General features: G+C 41.0%; 1 protein-coding gene across 5 annotated transcripts in view; it reads left to right on the top strand.

Moving 5' to 3' along the window:
• Positions 1 to 22,006, top strand: part of RAD51B (RAD51 paralog B) — a 446,199-nt gene that overhangs the window by 281,199 nt on the left and 142,994 nt on the right. For all 5 annotated transcript variants that reach the window (XR_012633866.1, XM_074909727.1, XM_074909731.1 and 2 more), the window contains one exon: positions 8,111 to 8,229. Coding sequence is in view for 4 of the 5 variants with exons in the window: in XM_074909727.1 (XP_074765828.1) it covers positions 8,111 to 8,229 (119 nt within the window). In the remaining variant the exon portion in view is untranslated. The remainder of the gene's footprint in view (positions 1 to 8,110; positions 8,230 to 22,006) is intronic.

Genomic DNA, 22,006 nt, shown 5'->3' with positions numbered 1-22,006 from the left:
ATTGGTGAGGTGATAATTAAAAGCATTTTCTGGTTCACAGGGCCCTAGCATTGCCAGATGCCATGATTGGGCAAGCTTTGTTTTTCAACCTATGCATCTTTTATATGTGCAGACAGGCAAAATTCCAGATCTGGGTTGTTTGGGTTTTTTTTTTCCCACTTAGGTCAATGGTTTGGGATTTTATTTTCTAGGCTTAGAGAGACAGGAAGAAGTGACTGCATACAAGAGGCTAGATGGAAGAAGCTGCTTTAAGCTTTGGTGGTGAGCAATGTGAGAAAGAACTCTGGATATGAAGAGACTGGTGTAAATTAGTACAATTCTAGATTTGGAAAAGGAGGGAATTTCTCAAAAAGCACCATTAGAAAGTGAAGGAGGGTGAGCTGAGGGGCAAGAGTTTATCCTTGGTTACAGAAAGGAATTGACTTAACCTCTGTCTTCTACTTGGTCTTCACCATCTTTCCCACCAAAGCACTACTCAGTCAATCATTTGCTCTAGCAGTGTACCAGTGATAGAGTGCCAGAAACTCGTCACTTTGTGGTATGTTGTCAAGCCACAGAGGCAGAAGATTTACACCGGTAAAAATAAAGTATCTGTTCCCAAGGATCTCCACTTCACAATTCCCTGATCTGGGCCCTGTTTCAGGTGCTGTAAACCACCAGCTGTCTTCCCACCTCCACAGATCTCCTGAGACCTGACCATTTTGGTCATGGCTGGTAGATTGTCTGGCAAGAAATCAGACCAGCTGGATTTTCTCGTTTCTTAATGTCAATTCCTTTTTTAGGTCAGCAGACAGGAGTCTCAGTACTAGCATGCGTATGCTTCTCTATGTCTGTCTGTCTCTTTCTCAACTCGAAACAGAACCAACATGAACTCACGATGTCAGGGAATGAGATCCTCTGGTGCAAAACACACTGGTTACAGTGGGCATCCTGGTGTGGGATTAAAAACAAACCGGCATCTGTCCAATTCTCTGGATGACGCTTCCTACATCCTGACCTGGATAGAGGTCCCAGCTGATTTTTTGGGGGTAGAATAATGGTTAATATTACTTAGTTGAAAAAACTTCTAATGTTTCATGGAGATTACTGAAAGTCCTTATTTATATATAGATTTGCTGGCCTGTCACATATTCTGGTTTATTTTCCCTCATCCCTTAGGAAAGATTCCTTGTAAGTGTGGAATAATCAGCAGCAGCTAAGAGACTGCAGTTCTCATAAAAAGAAGGTCTTTAGGTCAGGAACTATCTTTTTTGTTCTTTGTTTGTGTAGTGGTTTCCATATTGCAGATGAGTGCTTTAGGAGTAGTCACAATAGAAATAATGCGCGGCTGGAAAAAAGACAGCAGAAAGGACCTTATTCTTGATCTAATATCAGATTAACACTGTAAAAATCACTCAGAATTTGTACACATACAAATAAATATAATGATAAACAAGTAAGTGTGAAAACTCACCTGTTTGGGGCATATGAGATAGACAGTGTTGTCCAGAACAAGAAGTGAACTCATTTGCTTTCTGTCACATTCACTGCTGTCTCCATCAGAATTTTGCAGCTGCAGTCTCTAAGTGGTAATTTTTGGTCTCTTGACGATGACGACTGAATCAGAACAGTCTTTTCAGTGTAATCTCTAGTAGGTGCTTCAGTGCTGCAGCAGTAGCATAGCTACAAACTAGGGGTGGTCAAAAAAATTTCCGTTGAAACTTGGGGGTTTTTTTAAGTGGGAATTAGTAGAGGTTTGCACGTAATTGCTTCATTTGCTAAGTATATTTTGATGACTACTTTTTTTTTTTTTTTTAAAGGAAAACTAAATTACACATTATTGATTGCTAAACAGTTCCAGCTTTCAGCTAAAATATTTTTACTTAAAATCAGAGGTAAGCTGAAATAATCAAGGTGCGGGGGAGTTGCACAGATTTAGAACTAGGTGTTTTGGGGAGGTAAAATTGCCAGATTCCCTCTCTTAATAAAAGGAGAAGCATAAGCATTTTTAAAGTTTGAATTTTTACATGGCTCATTGTGCGGTCAAGCTTAATTTCTTAGAGCAGCAACTGGTTTTCCTGCCATATGTCCTAAATAATAAAAGACTGTATGAAGGCAATACTGTGCTCTGGGAAGTTTTAATTTTTCTCCTAAGATGAACCAGACTCTGCTGTTGATATGCCAGCGTACCCCATTAACTGAAACAGATCTGTACCGTTGGAATGGGGAGCAACGTTTGCTTTAGTGTCTGTTTCTACAAATCAGTAATCTGTGTTTGGTAATTATCTGGGTGTATGTGTATATGTGTTTTGGTTTGTGCCTTGTCTCAAGTGGGTGTTAACAAATGGTGATCTAATAGCTGTCTACGGCTAGGGCCATGGCTTTAATGTAAGGGACCTGATTCTTTTCATCTTCACTTATTTTCTGTTTTGTGAAGGTAGAGTATATGACAGCAAGAGTTTGGGACATACCTTGGCTGATCAGTGCAGAGAATGAAATGGTCACCACTGTAGGGTAAGAGAATCAGAGTCACCTTTTGCCGAAAGAAAAAGTTGTAGAGAAGGGCTGAAAATGGCAGAAGTCAGCATGTGGGAGTTTGAAGGGCACTGTGGTTAGTTACTTCACAGATGAGTTTGTCCTGTGGGTTGTTTTTTACTGTGTGGTGGGTTTTTCCACCATTGGATATTTTTATACTTGTACTTTCTGAGTAGGTGAAGATGGAAAAATAGATGGGGGGTTGAGGGTTTTTTTCTTTTTTTTTTTTTTTTTTTTTTCTCTCCCTTGTGGTGTCGTTGTTAGAGATCTGTACCAAAAAGACAGACTAAATGCGATGCAGGTGAAAAGCAGTGATCTTTATGAGCTCTGCCACTGAACCAGAAAGCTGCACAGCCTGAGCAAGAGGCAAAGTACTTTCATTCTTATTGCACGGTGTGCTGGTTTTGTTGAGCTTAGTAGTTTAATTCTTTATAAATATTTTCTCTGTACTTTTGGAGAGGTTTTTCCTTCTTTTTGATAAATTGAGCTTTTATCAAGATGATTCGATGTTAATGTTTGAAAGATTTGAGGACTGCTTGCTTCTGTATTTTGTTACTTCACTGTCGTATTGTGCATCGATCCCTTTTTGCATTTGATGAGAAAAGGTGTTTGAATTACCAAAATACTAGAGATTGCAAAGGGGCCCAGTGGTGGGAATGAACCTGCCAGGCAATGACTCTTTCATCTGGAAAGAGAAAAATGTATATGAGAATGTGGAAGGGGTGGAATTCATTGCTCTATGCAGTTATACCAACAAGGAACAGGTTATTTTTAAAAATCAAGACAATAATCACATTCTATCTATATTTTGCATTTTAAAATGTTGTTTTAAGAAGTCTACTTCATTTGATTCAAGACAGTGGTCTAGTTATCCTGATTTTCATAGGATGAGACACTGATGGAACTGAAATTCCTTTATGATTAAATCCCCTTTAACCATGTTTGCAACAATTGGGACTTGGTTACAAGGATTTAGTCTTTAAAATGGTGCCTCCTTATATGTAGAGGACAAGAAAATCTTTGAGACCATGTCTATACTTGTAATTCTCTGGCTGAACATAATAGAATAATCCCAGAATCAGTATTGAGCTGAAAAGCTTTAATCCTACTGTTCGCTCCAGTGAAAAATGGAAGGTGGAATAAACGCACTTTTCCCAACCCGCCTTTATGTGGCATTCATCTCTAGTGATAAGAAAGGTACTTATGGAAGGTTTGTTCTAATTGCATTGATGGGGGGAAACAAAAATTAATCTAGCCCCTCTGTAGAAGGAGGGCCAAGTGTTGTTGCCCAGTTCTACCGACAGCTCCTTCCAGGGCAGTGAAGCCCAGTGTGAGCCTTTTCTTCTGCTTGGAAGCAGCGCTGCAGGCCTCAGTTGAAGAATCACCCCTTTATTCTTTGGTTCATTTTTTTCCCTGATTGTGTAGAGGCATTTACTTTGCATTTGACTCAGACCACAAGAAGCTTATTTTCCCTTGTGACAGCTGTTCAGCGAGAGTGAAGCAGCCAGTTCCTCCTTTATGCTTGCGATCCAGAACAGATACGGTCTCTGCTGGTGTCTCTGCCGGTGCCCTCAAGAGCTCAATTTCACAGGAGATGGTAGAGCAGGTACCTTGTGCACTCCTTGGCTTGTCTGCTGACGTGCCCTTTGAAGATCAGTTTAATGCTAGTTCTTTTTGTGTGAGGAAGGAAGGAGTGTTTACAGGAATTGAAGTTACCACTTCATTTTACTTGAGCTGGATCTGAATACATAAAGCAGGGGGTTGTTTGGAGGCCTTCTTCCACCCTTCTAGCATGCACCTTCACCTCCCCATGCGAGGATCCCATCTCTGTGCTTCTGGACATCCACTCCCTTTTCCCACATACTGCATCCATAAACTGATATCTGCCACCTTTCTCTCATCTGTCTGTCAGCCTCGTTTTCTTACTGTCCCTAGTCCCTGTGCTCCCTGTATCACCTGTGTCCTGAGCAGAAGCCATCACGCTGGCAGTGACTGGAGCGAGAGCTGTACTCTGAGCAGCCTGGAGAGATGGGAACTGCTGCCTGTCAGCTGATAGCACATCACTGGCTCTGTGGAAACATCCACCCCACAGCATGGATAAGCACCTTCATGTCACAGCTCAGAGCTGTTGCTCCATACCACTCTGAAGTGGTTCAATTGGACAGTTTGGGGACCTCTGAGCAGAGACTGAAGTCCCTTATGAGCTTGTTTTCTTCTTGGGCCAAGGTTGGTCTGACACTCCCATCTCCCCAGTATGAAAATATCAGGGTTTGGAAGAACAAGGCAATGTGTGTTGAAAAATACCACTCTCTTTGAACATTATTATTTATCCACTTCCTTTGTCCAGTTCATTAATTACTAAGTAGTGGCTGAAATAACAGAAAAGTCCAAGGTTTTTCTAAGGCCGTGTTTGAATATAAATCTGTTTTCTTAACATATCCTCTTTCCTTCCTCTGAGACATTTGCTATCTTTTTGTGTTTAGAGCAAGGAGAAGGAATGAAACTTGTGCTGTCACTGCCCTTGAACTTCTTTGCAAAGCTGGCGCTGTTTCCCTCTCAGTTCACTTCTTGTTGGTTTGCCTCTCTGTCTGCCTAATGCATCAGCTTGCAGGAGGATCCCTTATAAAATTGAAACCTTTCCTGTGAGGCATTCCTTTCCACCCTGTAAAAAGTCTTCACTGTAAATTTGCTCCAGGCTTACTAACCACTTTGCACTGGAGTCATAAATTTGAATTAACTTCACAGAAGAGGATTCGCCTGAAAGTGGGTCTCACAAGCAGCCCTCTTCAGACAGGGGCTGACACAGTATGGTACAGTGGGCTTTCTCCTGCATAATAAAATAAAATAAATGACAGCAATTAGCTTGCTTGTTCAGCCACAAGCCTTACACCTCTAGCACTTCTGCTCACTTTGGGACAGGTTTTAGACCTGGAAGGAATGCAGAATTAGGAACTGCTATGGAGTGATATCTCCATAATATCAGCTGGCTTCAGATTTTTGACTGCTTAAACGCCCAGCTCAGGATTGCAACAGCAAGATGTTGCTTCTTCTGTTACCTAACAGGAGAGACATATAATTTGAGGGAAGTTTGGATGTGAACTTTGTGGCTGTTTTATGCCAACAGTAGCTACCTCTGGAATGTCTGGGCTTTTATTCTGTGTCAGAGGCCCCCAAATAGTGGTTGGTGAATTGCTTCTTGGTGGTGTGGAGTGGCGGCTTCCAGCTGTATAGAGGGGTGCAGTTACACCACCTGTGAGAGTAACACCTCCATACCCACCAGAACTCCCACTTATCTACCTCACTGTTGGATTTTGTGATTCCTACCCATTTCTAGCAGGTGGGAATGAAGGACAGTGTTGACTACAGGAGGAACTTGCAGCTTATTCCACATGACAAAGAGAGGATCACAAAATTTAAAGCTGCTTCACTAACTTTTGTTCTCCCTTAGCTTGTGTGTACAGTAATGGTATTTTACTTTTGTGGTCTTAGCACAAAACCAAAAGTTTGTAGCACTTAATGAACTTAATTAAGTAACTTGGTTTAAGTAATTTTAAGGGAATGGAATACAGACCTCCCAGCACCCTGCTTTAACACTTGAACCTGTTCTCTCCTCCAGCTAGCAAATTAAATCCAAAATGTAGATGAAGAGAAATTACTATTGTCAGCACACCCACCTTCCCAATAGAGACAGGTTAGACTAATTAACAGAATAGCATTCCTAATACTGAAACTTCCAGTTAGGTGATCCTGTGATGAGTTATTCAGGTAGAAGTTTGATGCTTATCCAGACACTAATATGTTTGTTTTGAGGAAAGAAAAGCATCCATCCCTACTGGATGGCACAACTGTAGCCTGTTTTCAGACTAGAACAGATGGTGTTCTGGAGAAGTGAGTATTGTGCATGTCACAGTGAGTTTTCATGACGTGGGAAGTAATTCAGACAAGTACAGAGTCCACACTCTTGTCAAACTATTGGCTTGAACCTAGTGCTGCACTCATTTCTTTTGTAGACCGTAAACATTTAAAGACCTATTTCAAATCCAGTTGATGTTAATTGAATCTTGTATTACTCTGGGGGAAGTTTGAGCTCTTTAGCTGAGTCCTGTAGCACACTGCAATCATTCCAGGACCTTCTCTCCAGCCTCCTGCTCCTCTCTGCCTAATGCAGTCTAATAAGGTACCCTTCTCATTGATTGCAAATAATGATTATTACTGCATGCCAACACTTTTGGTCTTGCCCTTGACTGGGAATTTTTCCAAAATAAAAGTTTTAGTGAATAAAGAAATTATGGGTTTGTTCTGAATACTTGGGGGGAAAAGTAGAAAAACCCACAACCTTGCAAATGTAAAATCAATGAAGAGTTTTAACCCAAATTTTCCAGAAGCTCCACTGGGCCATGCAATGACATTATCATCTCATTACAGTATTGCTTCCAAAACCTACTACTTATAATTTAAGTTTCAACATTAACTGTTGTATTATTGATTGTTTTGATAGAAACATAAGGCTGCTCTAAAGTGTGTATTGCAGAATATGTCTCTGGTCTAACTTTAACTGACTTAGTTGACATGAATTTCATGACTGTCCTGGGGAAACAATTTTGTTTGTTGCCTGACAGATGACAGGAATTTCCCTGACTTTAAATATAAGTTTCTCTCATTCATTCATAGCTTTTTAGCAGTACGGACTGTCAATCTCAGTTCAATTTTCAGCTTGTACGTGATCATTTATATCCACATAACAACTGGAGTTTCGTTTCTGAATTTCTTTGGTTTGTCTGGCTTGCTCTGTTCTTGAAGTGTCATTTGAAGTACAGACAAGTCACCCATCTGCCTGTGAGCTTGTGATAACAGAGATGAAGGTCTCAGACACCTACCTGCCTGCATATGTGTATGTGTGTATGTATGGGTCTCTGGTTTCAATACAAGAAAGCTCAGGTGCAATGGCAGTTCAGCAAGCTGGATCATGTGACATTATTGGAAACACTTCTTTATGTTGTCATTGCTGATTTGCAGCAAAGTGCATTTCCTTTAAGCCATATAAATTTCATATGATTTCAGAGACACCAGAATGGCTCCCTTATTTGCAAATATTAGAAAATGTACAGGATGCCTGGTGGCATGAAGCAGTATTCTCATTTTTAGATCAGGGTATTGTGGCACCACATTCTGCTCCTTTAGCTTCCCTTTTTCTTGTGTCATTATACGCTGTCACTCTGCTTCCCTCTCCTCTGTGCCCATAGAAAGCTGGTTTGCTTGGGGGCAGAATATCTAAAGAGGAAAAGGCAAGTGTCCCCCATGCATGGTGCACTTCTAGATACCTAAAAAATGTACCAGTCTCTCCAAGAAGGTAGGTACAATTTTGCAACATATCCTTAATTCTTGGCACTTTGTCTAGGTGTCAGAGGGTGAGATGGAGAACTCACACTGCAGTTGTATAAATAAATCAGGTAGGAAATGAATGTGACAGTGCCATCAATTAAGTACCAATTGTCATTACCTAGTTCAGGAAATTATCTGAGATGACTGATTGGAATTTCCATGCCGAACCCTTCTCTGTTGTGCAATCCTCATGCAGTTTCATATTTATCTCCAGGAGCTTCTGGAAGTGGGAAGAGGGAATCAGGTTATGTGACAGCAGCCCTTGGCAACACATGGAGTCACAGCGTCAACACCAGGCTTATACTACAATATCATGACTTGCTGACAAGAGAGGTGAGAACAACAAAGAGAATTTAAATAAAGCTTCACCAGCAGTGCTTGGTCAGATGGGCTAACTGTGTCCTTCAGCCTCTGTGGTTATGCCACACGTGTTGAGAACCTGGCACTCTATAGCCAATTTCTTATTTGGGGTGGGGGCCAGTCAGTGTCCTTTGCTTTTCAGGGATAGCCAGTCCTCTGGTGCTTTCCTGTGTTAGATGGGCTTAATCCAAGTCATAGGACCTAGCATTGGCCTGTTGGCACATGCATACAAGTTTCTTGAGGTTTTAGTGCATTTCATGTTGTGGAGATGAAGGGTAATCCTTAAATTGCTTTTCTGTGCAGGGATTTTGGGGCAGGAGTAGGAGGCTGGTCCTTTCACTGTCATGATTGTTTTGCTGTCATCCCTTCCACAGTTTGTGCCAAATTTTGTCTGTGACACTTAGGACAGGGAGCACTCTATCTTCTGCAGCTACTGTTTGCAAGTGGAAGCTTGCTGCCTGCACCAGCAACCTTAACTTTCAGCAGTAAGTATGGTACCAGTTTTCCAGAAATATGCCTGCAAAAAGGAGAAACCTTACCCTTTTTCACTAAGATACTTCATGCTTTTGAGTGAAATACAGTAGCATTTTTGACTGCAGTCTTCAACTCTTAATTTAAAAAAAAATGAGAAAAACTAGGACACGAGACACTTGGGCTTTGATTGAGGGAGTAACTTTTTTTTGTTTTTAAAAACATCATAACCCATGATTTCATCTATCCCTTGGGATATCTGTGGTTATAATCTCTCTTGGCTTTGTCTGTTCTGTTTTTGCATTGATGTAACTCTTTCCAAAGGCTGTGACCCTCAGTCTTAATGTTATTGATTTTCCGCCCATTAGAGAGTTGACAGAAAAATTGCTATGTGGAATTTGTACCATCTTACTCCTATAGCATGACAACTCATGTGCGTTCAAATTGGTGCTCCTGGTTTTACTGCCATAACACAAGGTTTCTCACTTTTAGGTTGCGTTCCTTAGAGCCAGAGGAGAGGAAGCCATCCTGTTTTATTCTGCTCATTAGAAGTAAAATTGTAATGATGGCATTTCTGTTGCTGTGAGTAGTGGGCACTGTGAAGCAGTGGTAGTCCTCTGGACTCCCAGGTAGCAGGTTAAGTGTGTCAAATGCAAGTAGAAAAGGCATCTTTTGGACTTGTATAAAAACGTACTGCTGCTGCCCTCATAAGTTCTCTATGTTCTGCTTCTTATTCTGGTCTGTAATGAGTTCTCCTTTTCTACATGTGTGTGCAAAATACAAAGCTGTTCACAAATTTCCTGGATCACTTTAGAGGTACATGAGAAGTGGAGTTGGCAAAGAGAAAAGGGCAGAAACTGGGCTCTGTGCTACTTCATGATGCACAAAGTTGGCTAAAAAGGATTAAGAACATTCATCTGGTGGTGGAAAGAGAGAGCAGTTTTCCTAAAGAACATTCAGATATTAAATGTGTTTTTTTCTGATTTTGTTTGAGAAGTAATAGATTGAAAGTGTATGAAATGTTGTTTTCAAGTGTTTAAAACTCTGTTATAAAAATTGTATTATGATCTACTTTAAAAAAGCGCAGAGTTTTACTCTGTTCCTAGCTGGGTGTATCAGGTGTACCACCTTGCTTGCATGTGAAGCCATGGGCTCATTTTGGTTTAGTTAAGCAGAAGAATTAAATATACAGTGAGGAAAAACAACCTTGAAGTAAATGTTAAAAGTATGTTTATGTTTAAATGTAAATGTTTAAACAGAAGGGTGATATAAATAGTGATATGTCTGTGAAGTTCATGAATGAAATAGGATATGTCCATGATGTCCTGTAAGTATTTTCTTGTTGCTGATATCTGTGTTCCTTTTTTAGATAAATTCTCTTTTCTTAAAGTCATAGAAATCTTTCTGCTAGATGTGCAGTTTCCAGTTAGAGGAAAGCATCTAGAATTACCCTACCTGTAGCAGCACTGTACTGGTTAAACTACTGTAGTTTTACACACATATGTTGTATCATAATTGCTTTATACCCACTTTCAGAAATGAATTGTGAATAAAGGTGCCTCAGTTCTTGAGATGCCATTTCAGTCATTGTAAGGTGGTTCTGCCAGGAGGTATTGGATATCAGTGCATTGAAAATCAGCACTTTTTAAGGAAGCTTAACTTGGAGGTCCAAAAATTCCCAAGTCAGTAATCACTTTTACAAATTCTCATATTACTGTATTAAAAAAAAAAAAAAAAAAAAGCGCCTGTGATTACCTGTGTAGTCTTGGTTTTAAAGTGAAATTCTGCTCCAGGAAATTACTGAAAGCACACAGTTGTTTCAGAGACGGGTGAAAAGTAGTGCAAAATCAAGTTTTGCCTGCTTTTCAGAATTTGTAACCCTGCAGAATCAATACTGTTCAAAAAATTGGTGGATGGTCGCAGTCAGAGAATTGTGGTCAATGGCTCAATGTCTGAGTGGAGAGCAGTGACGAGTGGTGTTCCTCAGGGGTGGGTGTTGGGACTGGTGCTGTTTAACATCTTTGTGGGTGACAGTGGGATCAAGTGCACCCTCAGCAGGTTTGCTGATGACACCAAGCTGTGTGGTGCAGTCCACACGCTGGAGGGAAGGGCTGTGCCATCCAGAGGGACCTGGACAGGGTGGACAGGTGGCCTGTGCAAACCTCATGAAGTTCAGCCAGACCAAGTGTAAGGTCCTGCACATGGGTTGGGGCAATGCCAAGCACAGATACGGCTGGGTGATGAGTGGATTGAGAGCAGCCCTGAAGAGAAGGACTTGGGGGTATTAACAGATGGAAAACTGACTCTGAGCCAGCAATGTGTGCTCACAAACCAGAAAGCCAACCATGTCCTGGGCTGCATCAAGAGAAGTGTGGCCAGCAGGTTGAGGGAGGGGATTCTCCTCCTCTACTCTGCTCTCATGTGACACCCCCCCTGCAGTGCTGTGTCCAGATCTGGGGCCCCCAACATAGGAAGGACATGGACCTGCTCAAGCAAGTCCAGAGGAGGCCACAAAGATGACCGGGGGTCTGGAGCACCTCCCCTGTGAGGACAGGCTGAGGGAGTTGGGGGTGTTCAGCCTGGAGAAGAGAAGGCTCTGGGGAGACCTTATAGTGGCCTTCTAGTACTTAAAGGGGGTACAGGAAAGCTGGGGAGGGACTCGATCGGGGAATGATAGAATGAGGGCTAATGGCTTTAAACTGAAAGAGGGTAGAATTAGATTAGATATAAGGAAGAAATTCTTCCCTGTGAGGGTGGTGAGGCACAGGCACAGGTTGCCCAGAGCAGCTGTGGCTGCCCCCTCCCTGGCAGTGTTCCAGGCCAGGTTGGACGGGGCTGTGAGCAACCTGGGCTAGGGGAAGGTGTCCCTGCCCATGGCAGGGGGGGATGGAATTACATGATCCTTAAGGTCCCTTCCAACCCAAACCATTCTATGGTTTGTTTTATTCTGACTTCATTCTTTCTTCCGTCATTTGACTTCCTGAAGATTCTCTTCCTGGCTCTACTTTCTTTTCTTCCCCTGGAGGAGCTGGGGCAGTGGTGACAGTCTGAAGGATCTTCCTTTACACCTACTTCCATGGTATTAGAACCAGTGTGCTATTCCTCACTGGGAAATTCTACCCATCAAGAGAGAAAACACCTCTTGAGATGCACTGGACCATGAGGCCCAAGGGTGGTATTCTTCAAAACATGAAGTGATAATGTAATCATTAAGGAGGATTTGAGCAAGCAGTTTACCAGAACCATAGCATCTTCTGGATGGGACAGGCCACTGGGCTGCTAGATGCTTGTTAGTCATGCAGTATTCATTTCTGGGAAAGCTCGGGGATGTAGTCCTTGTTCCTGAAACTTTGAGGAATGCCAGGGCAGCAGGTGGCAGAACGAGTATGCAACAAACCTAGGGAAGTTAAGCACAGAATTCCTACAATGGATTTTAGAAATATATTAAGTAAAAGATTCCTTCATTTTGTTTGTCCAGCAGACATTTTTTCAGCCAACTATCCCTTTTTCCACCCCACCCTCCGTATGTTTGGTGAACATTAATAAAACAGCAGCCAATTCAGCAAAGTAATGAAATTTCTGGGACATCCTGCCTGCCTTAAAATCAATTAGGTGTGCTTTATTGCTTGGATAGGAACAGGTTTCTGAACAAACAGATGAACTTTCCTCTTTTGCCCTCTTCTAGAAGCCAGTGTTTTGTTTTTTGTTTCTTCCAGGACAGAAGCAACACCCCTGGGGGAGGGCAGAATGAGGTTTCTAGTCTGCATTTAAATTCATTATGCCACCAAAATCCATAAGCATGGACAACAGTAGGAATCTGTAGCTGCTGAAGTGGGGGTGAGCTTCATGACTTCCACAGTGGCACAGTGGCACAGTGGCATAAGAGCTTGGGAGAATGCAGGGAAAATTTTATTGTTTCTCACAAATGTGTTCATAAAGGGAATTTGCTATTATCTTTACAGATATTGATACTTGGTTCTCCCTAAGCACTCTTGTAAGTAGTTAACCATGACATTTTGTTTTCCTGAAATCCATACATAAACATGCAGACCCTTTGAGTTTGGGCCAAAACCAACGGGGCTGCATTAGAAACTGTCAGACATCTCGGTTACCCCTATGTGTATAATTATCCTTGTTTCCTGAAGTGGAGTCAGCAGACTCCAAGGTTACTTTTTCATGTGTGCTCAGCTGTCTTTGGGGGACAGCATGGTAGGGTTTAATACGTTGACATGCTATATTTAACGTTTGATTCTTGTCTGTTGGACAGGATGCTGGATTAAGTGAGGCACTGGACAGATCTGGTATGGCAACTTCTATGGGCCTGGTTTATTTTATAGTTTTCAAGGGATTTGTGAGACTCATAGTACTGTGTTAATGTCTGTAATGTGTTTTGAAATTCTCAGATGGAAAGTGCACATAGAAGTGTTATTTTATAACAAATCAGTGTTTTCCTGTGGTATTTTCAAGAAAGAGCATTTAGAATCATAGAATCATTCAGGTTGGAAAGGACTTTTAAGATAATTGAGTTCAAATGTTAACCAAACACTGCCAAGTCCACCACTAAACCATGTCCCTAAGTGTCACATCTGCACATTTTTTAAATGCCTCCAGGGATGGTGACTCAACCACTTCCCTGGGCAGCTTGTTCCAATGCTTGACAACCCTTTTGGTGAAGAAATTTTTCATGATATTCAATCTCTAAATCTCCCCTGGTGCAACTTGAGGCCATTTCCACTTGTCCTATTACTTGTTGCCTGCGAGAAGCGACCAACACCCACCTTGCTACAACCTCCTTCCAGGTAGTTGTAGAGAGTGATAAGATCTCCCCTCAGCCTCCTTTTCTCCAAGCTAAACAACCCCAGTTCCCTCAGCCGCTCCTCATAAGACTTGAGCTCTAGACCCTTCACCAGCTTTGTTGCCCTTCTTTGGACACACTCCAGCACCTCAGTGTCTTTCTTGTACTGAGGGACCCAAAACTGAACACGGTATTCGAGGAGCAGCCTCACCAGTGCTGAGTGCAGGGGGACAGTCACATCCCTAGTGCTGCTGGCCACACCATTTCTGATACAAGCTAGGATGCTACTGGCCTTCTTGGCCACCTGGGCACTCTGCCAGCTCACATTCATCCAGCTGTTGACCAGCATTCTCTGGTCCTTTTCTGCCAGGCAGCTTTCCAGCCACTCTTCCTCAAGCCTGTGGTGTTGCATGGGGTTATTGTGACCCAACTGCAGGACCCGGCACTGAGCCTTCTTGAACCTCATACAACTAGTCTTGGCCCATCCATCCAGCCTGTCCAGATCCCCCTGCAGAGCCTCCCTATCCTCGAGCAGATCAACACTCCTGCCCACTTGGTGTCATCTGCAAACTTACTGAGGGTGCATTTGATCCCCATGTCCAGATCATTGATAAAGATATGAAACAGAACTGGGCCCAATACTGAGCCCCAGAGAACACCATGTGTGACAGGCTGCCAACTGGATTTAACTCCATTCACTACAATTCTTTGGGTGCAGCCATCCAGCCAGTTTTTTACCAGCAAAGAGTACACCTGTCGAAGCCAGCCAGTTTCTCCAAGAGAATGCTGTGGGAAATGGTGACAAAGGCTTTACTAAATTCCGAACAACATCCACAGCCTTTCCCCTCATCTGCTGAGTGGTTCATCTTGTCACAGAAGGAGATCAGGTTTGTCAGGCAGGACCTGCCTTTCATAAACCCGTGCTGACCGGGCCTGATCATCTGGTTGTCCTGTACGTGCTATGTGATGGCACTCAAGCTGATCTGCTCCATAACCTTCCCTGGCACCGAGGTCAGACTAACAGGCCTGCAGTTCCCTGGATCCTCATTCCGGCCCTTCTTGTAGGTGGGTGTCACATTTGCTAACCTCCAGGCAACTGGGACCTCCCTGGTCAGCCAGGACTGCTGATAAATGATGGAAAGTGGCTTGGTGAGCACCCCGGGCAGCTCCCTTGGGTGGATCCTATCCAGCCCCATAGACTGGTCTGTGTCTAAGTGCTGTAGCAGGTTTCTAACCATTTCCCTTTGGATTATGAGGGCTTCATTCTGCTCCTTGTCCCTGTCTTCCAGCTCAAGGGGCTGGGTACCCAGAGAACAACTTATTTTAGGATTGAGATGTGGGCTGGAGCTTTCAAGCTGTTCCAGGTGAGCTGTTGTGCAGCAATTTTCCTGCTTCAGGTAAAGTGTTTCAAATGCATAAGTATCTGGTGACTCATTCTTAAAAAACAAAACAAAACAAAACAAAAAGCCCTCCTCTCATTCAGACTAATGCCAGACATAACTTTTGGTGTGTCCTTGGTTACAGACCAGCTGTTTTGTCTTGCTCTGCTTACTGTCATATGAATAAGCCCTGAATAAGCATTCCAAAACTGCGATGGTGAAGTAACCATGGTACTTGCTGGCATGGAGAAGGGCTGGGAGAGAGCCAAGGAGAATGGGGATGAAGTTTTACATTTATGTGACTTGCTAAGACCAACTGCCATGATTCTTTACCTTAAATTTGTTATAATTTTAGTGAAGCAGTTCTTTCAAATTGTACAGATGTTTGGCTGTAACTCTACCAGTCATTGAGAAAATATATTAAAAATAGAAATAATGTAACTTGCTGCAGTCATAATGGTTTCAGAGCATAAGTGAGACCAGATTTATCTCTCCCTGTAAAACATTAAAGGTAGTTGTTATGTGGACTCTGTAGCTGTTGAATAGCTGTTCTGCTTTCAAGATAACACCAGGTGAGGTTTTAATCTATAAAAAAGGGAAGCAAATAAACCACAGAAAATAAACCTGTTTCAAACAAAGCAAGTAGGCAGTGGAAAAAAAACATACACCAAGTACTACTATCTGGGGTTAACACTGTCTAAATTTTGCCTTAATAATCTGGAGGATAGCAAGTACAGTAATGAAGTTTGGAAATGTCATCCAAATTTTATGTGTCAAAACATAATGTAAGATTGTAGCCTCATACTATAAAGGGTTCTAATTACTTTAGTGAGGTGGTAATGTTTGCTGGGGAGAAAGAAGAGGCAATGAAATGTAATCAGACCGAACATGTACTGAAATCACTCTAAGATGGAGGGAATAAGGCCTAATACAAATAAAATACAGACAGCATAGGTGTGTTTTCTTCTATTAATGCTGTAAAAGTTTTAGCTACCTACTAAATGGAGAAGAAGAAAATGCAATGAAAAAATATTTTTAATAGTCTTAAACATAGTTTTGGAGCCAGGTGAGGAGAATGGAGATGGCTACTAGTGTTGAGAAATGCAGACAGAAAGCTTTTCACGTATTTCAGTGAGAACAGAGGAGAAGCTAGTTCAGTCTTTGTCACAGTGGGGCAAGCAAGAGCCCATAGAGAACTGGGCAGTGAAATCAGCGTCTGACCAAAGGAGGTGACTGAGAATGAGTGAAGGTTGCCCATCGTTAAGTGTGAGGCAAGAAGTATTGCTCTTTACATTGTATTCTGCTGAGCTAGAATTTGGGGAGCCTCAGAAAAAGATGTCACAGTACCCTTAACAAGTACAGAAGAAAGCTCTGTGTGGGGGGTTTTAGCAGAAGTATTAAGACAAATGAAGTGTCATTCAGCAGCTGTGATCCGTGTTGGGAAAACCTGTCTCTATACGCTACATAAATCATGTGCCTTGTACAGTAATGCAGATTATGTACATAGTACAATACTTTTTTTTTCAAGTGTTTAGACATGAGAAAATCTGCAGATGGCAATGGATAACGAGGTCCAGTAAGCAGTGATGGAAAAGGGATGTGGCTGTTGAGTTGTTTTAAAATGGAAATAGTGAAAAGTGTGTATCTGCCCTAAGCCATCTTATTATATAATGTGCTTATCATACAGAAAATCAGCTCTGTGAAAACACAAAGAGAGGTTTTTTTAATTATTTTTTTTTAAGATAACAATGATGGTATGGAGTCATGCAAGAGAGAGGGAGTTTCTAGAAAAGTAGATTTTTTTCAGGTGAGATTAATTTTTTATGGGCCTCCATTACAGTGTGCTGCTTTTGAAGCTATAGCTGTGGAAAGGCTGCAGGGGCAAATATCTGAATTTGAATTCTGCAAACCCTTACATTTAAAGAAGTGCTGTTTTTTCTAGGATACACAGTTTACTTCAGAAACTTCTGCCTCATCTCTGCTATTGTTCAAGTATTTTGAATCAAGACACAATGAAAGGCTGTTACGGCCTCAAATTTCCATGCATGTGTACAAACCACATCCTTTAAAATACATAAATAAGTTTATGGGGTTTTTTTCTGATTAAAAAGGCTCTAGACTGATAACCCTTAAGACAGAAATCTTTTGCTTATCCACATATCATATACAAGCATAAGCAGCACTATGAACTTGAGTTGTATGTGAACAGGATGAAACTGGACACAATACACAACTGTAGCATAAACAGATGATTATCAACACAGTATGATACTGACCTAATCCAGCAAAAGTGCCAAATGAAAGGATGCTATAAAAAATAGAGGAGGTTCATTAACAAGTATTTGGAGCTCAAACATCACTAGGTCACTTTCTTTCCTGACTTGGTGTTTGTTCATGTCTCTGTTTGCAGTAAGCTTCCTTCTTAATGGACTTGTGGGGGATGGTCATACAATATAAACATCACCGTAGCCCTGTCTACATTAAATGGGACTGGATTTATGGCCCTCTCCTCTTAACAGAATGCTTTTATATAGAGAAAAACGTTTCCATCGTTCTTGAACAAGAATTCATTTACTCAGGTGCTTATATAACACTAATCAATTTGTTATCTAAGAATCTAAATAGAAATTAAAGGAAACAGAAGAAAACCTTTAAATAATTCATCTTCTTCTCTTTCCTTTTTTTAATAAGCATTGCAAGTTTTCTTAATAAAGATTATTCTAATGTCAGACTGACAAAATATAGCAGCAGCTGCACAAACTTCAGACTCATAGATCTGAGTTCAAAGCATCCTAAACAGAGAAGCAGAAGCCTCTCTGAGGCAGAGGCAAACCCAGTCATTAAGTTATACCGAGTCTTCCTGCCAAGGCTGGTGGCAGAGGTGGGTACTTTTTGTTAGGTAGCTTTGATAGGCCAGTCAGCTCTCAGAGACTCCTCTTTGGTTGCTCTAACCTACACCAGTTATGAGTTAACCATCTCATATTATATTATATTTTTTAATTACTATGCAAGCATTTGCTGTGCTGCCTGATCTCTGCAATGCCCATGCTAGGTGTTCATAACTGAGTCATACAGAAGTAACTGGCCAGAGTAAATCCTTTGCAGCTGGGAGCAGAGCTGGAGTCTCTTCACTGCCACTTATGTGCCACTGAGTTTGATCTTGCTGAGCCTTTACTGCCTCTGTTTCAGGCACTTAAGAAGTCTTTGTACCTCCCTGTTATATGTACTTTCTCAGCTGTGAAGGTCCTCCTTCTGCTTCCCTCTCCAGTTTTCTATGTAGATCAACTCACCTGCTGAACTAGTTTTAAACTGTGATCACTGACTTCTTTCCTGAATCTTTTTCCTTAGCATGCCATAAACTTTTCTTCATCAGTGTTCACTGTTAATATAAGGTTAATGAAACCTGGACTGTAGCTTGAGCTTTATGGCAAAACTCACTCTCTGCTTCCTTGTTTCCAGTTTCTGTTGATACCATAGCTGATTTTTCTAAGCCTCTGCCCTAGAAGTCATCTTGCATTCCTATGTCTCTCTTCTTTGCAGACATCAACACTGTTTCAAGTTGCAACTTCCCAATAAAGTGAGTATCAAGCACTTAAATTTTTAGACAATTAAAATGCTTGTCTAGCCTCCTACCTTCCATACTGGTTAATGCAACATCTTCATTTCTACTGTTACCAACACTATTTTTTTTCTCCTCTTCCAAACATACCACAGAAAATAGAATTATTACCTTAGTGAGACTTACCCAGTCACAATGATATTATTGTTTTAATTTTTACATATTTTCTCAGTTCTGTAACTGGGAAAAAGGCCTTTTGCCTTGGTCTAATTGATAATTATGCACCTTCATGTTCATCAGCAGATTCTCAGGAACTGGGACTAAGTCTCCTGTTCTTTATTGGGAGCCATTTAAAGGTCAGGATAGGAGAGGTAAGATTACTATAACAAAATCTGTTCTGAGTATAAACAGAGAACTTCAGTCTGTGACGTTGTTAATCCAACGCCCTTTACAAACAGTGTATTTACAGTCACTAAAACAGCCTAAAAATGGGAGAGAGAAAGAACCAGATATGACTTTCAGGCTCTGGTCTGAGTTGTCTGAAGAATGCTCTGTTTGTAAGCTTAAGCCCCTTTGCAGAGAGGGAATGAACACAAATTCCCATCCTGTTTATACAGAATAACTTTTCTGATTTTGATTGGACTTCAGTATGAGTTTTCCCCTCAAAACAGCATGGAATTAACCTAGGGCAGATTCTCTCATCAATATCTGAAATGTCGTTTCTCCTAACATCAGAGTGGCAATGACCAGAGTTGTTTATCCTTGTAATGCCATGGCAAATCCCTCTGCCTTCGACCAGATCCTCTTTTTTCTCTGTTTTTTTTTTTTTTTTTTTTTTGTGTGTTTTTTTTTTTTTTTAATTGAAAACAAGCAAACTAAAATGCTTAACTCAAATTTAAGTGTTTGTTATTCAGAAAAGTTCTGATAAGTCTGTCTTGGGGTATAGTATATTTAAAGCTTGGAGGCATATTGACTTCAGCGAGCAAAATGCATCATATCTTCTGTGAAAAGGTAGGGATCAGATGTGATACCCATGTTCAAGCATTAGAACTTTTTATGATGCTCTAGGTATATTAAAGGAGAATCATCTCAGGAGTTTGTATATCTAGGATATTATAATCTGAACTTGAATTTTTGCTTGTTTTATGAATCTAATGTAATTGTCATGTTCTAGATTGACAACACAGGAGAATGACAGCCAGTGAGTGGCATTCAGAATCTGCTGTACAGAAAGTAGTGTGTTTTCTTTGGTTCAGCTTTATTAGTATATCTACCCTGGGTAGGATTGATTAATCTAGAGGGGTTTGTTCTATATAAACTTTCTGATCTTTGATCTTTGTAATTCCTGTCTATGGTATCAGTGCCCTCAGCTGTGATCTAAAAACAGGCCAAAAAAGAAGAAACCCTCTTAACTGCTCAGAAACTGAATACAGACTACTGACCCACTTTAAGGAATAAAGACAATTTTGACATGAGACTGCCTGAGACGGACTGCACCTTAAAACGGAGGGGGTTTTGATGGTGTCCAATGTTGATGACCTGTTGGGAGCTGCCTGGCCAATTTTATCACATCTACCCATCATATTGTGTCAAGAAGGTAGTAAAATATGTAATTGTCATAATATTGCCATCCCCTGGACTGATGGTTGTAACTGTTGGAAAAATATGATGGGATATTAGGACATCTGCTCAGTCAGGAATGGAAAGGCTGTGTCCAGGAGATGGTAATGTATTATACCCACATTGTGGAAACATTGGAAGATACTTGTGACTAAAAGGTAAAAGGTAATATAAATGACTACCTGAGCCACCCTGCTTCCAGCTCTCACATATAGTATTTATGCTGTACTTTGATTAGGGAGAGGTATGTCCTTGGATACATATTAACAGAAAACAGTAAATTCTTCAATCCGTGTTGAAGTTCAGTGTCTCTGACAGACTCATGATTGATGGATTGATTCAACTTTCCAGATGCGGGTAGGAAGTACTGTAAAGTGAAGCTTGGTGAATGAATGGTTTCTTCCTTGAGTAATCATACTGGAGCAACACTAAATTGGAAATAACTAACCAGGTAACTCATCAATAAATGCCCCTGTCTCATAAAAAAAAAAAAAAGTGACAGACCTAGGCTACAATACTGAGGTTGTTCACTGGAAAGAGCCCATTTGTTTTATCTTGGGCTTGCAAGGCCCTTTCACATTTGCATCACAGTGATGGCTCATGGTCTCCCTTATCAGCCATTTCCTACAAGTGAGCCCTGAGTCTCTAGCAGAAGTTCTTGCACTAGTCCTGAGTGAACAGTCAACCTTGACTTTTTCTGCCATTTGACTTAATTTGGCTGTGCAGATGTCTCTGCAGTTCTGGGTGTTTACATGCTCCACAGCATCAGACTGGAAGCTATGGAGGTTAGGTTGCAAAGACACCTGAATCGGCCTTGTGCAGAGCTGACAGCGGTCCAAGAGTTTTGGCTCGGGTTCTGAGCCAATAAAGCCTTGTCTAAAGCTGGCCTGCGCCAGCACTGCTGTTTTACTCAGCAAATTGATGTTTTTGGTCCAGATTGTGTGTTTGTTCTTCACTGTATGTCAGCAAAGTTCTTTCTGTTATTGTGACTATTTATTTATCTGTCTAATCATAATATAATATAAAACTCTGTACCCATTGTCATCTCAAGGTACGGACAGAAAGTCACCTAATCCCCTCTTAACTTGTGTTGATGTTTCTATCTTCTATCAAAAACAACAAACTACTTTTTTCTTCTTTTTTCATACATTTTGTCTTACTTCTCACTTGTGATTTTATAATGGCCCTCTCAGTCTTTATTTGAAATCACAAAGCAAGCTAAAAAGATAAAATAAAAAAATTCAAGGGGTTTCTTACTCATCTAAATTAATGGTATAAAATGTAGAACAAAAAGCCAAACAGATTCCTGTAAGAAATGTAACAAAGGTTGCCATTTGGGTGCTGCTGCAGGAAAGAAGAGGTGGTGAGATTTTTTTCACTGTTTTTCCTAGAGTTGTTAATTTTCTTTGCTATGCCTACATTCTCACCCTTTGAACATCACAAAATAATTTTTCTGAAGTTCGCATGTAGTTAAGATCTCTAATGCACGTAGACCAATCTGAATTTCTTAAGCATAATATCCATGCAAGAGAATATCTAAGAGTCGTAAATGCTACTCCCAGTAATTTTGTGAAAAGCATGACGATGTCTGATCTTTGCTTCTGTTTCTTCTCTAACATAAAAAGGTTTATTAACCTGCTGATGGTTATCTGAGGTGTGTTGTCATCAAAAATTTCAGATCTGATGGTTATAAAGCAGTGTTTCAGGTCCTGAAGGGCAGTCCAGCCTTTAGTGCATCTATGCCATGTGCTGGAACAAGCATGTTTGCCTTTACTTGGTGAGGATTGGTGGGGATCCACTACCCTCTAGAAATGTAAATGAAGTCTCCTGAAACATTTCTTGTCTGTTAGGGAAAAGTTTTTCTAGGACTCTCATTCAACAGTTGTACATTCAACAATACAGATGATGTTGGCCATTAAACTTTCT

The sequence above is a fragment of the Athene noctua genome, chromosome 6, assembly GCF_965140245.1.
Source record: "Athene noctua chromosome 6, bAthNoc1.hap1.1, whole genome shotgun sequence".
NCBI lineage: Eukaryota > Metazoa > Chordata > Aves > Strigiformes > Strigidae > Athene > Athene noctua.
This window is presented reverse-complemented; position numbering and strand designations above follow the sequence as displayed.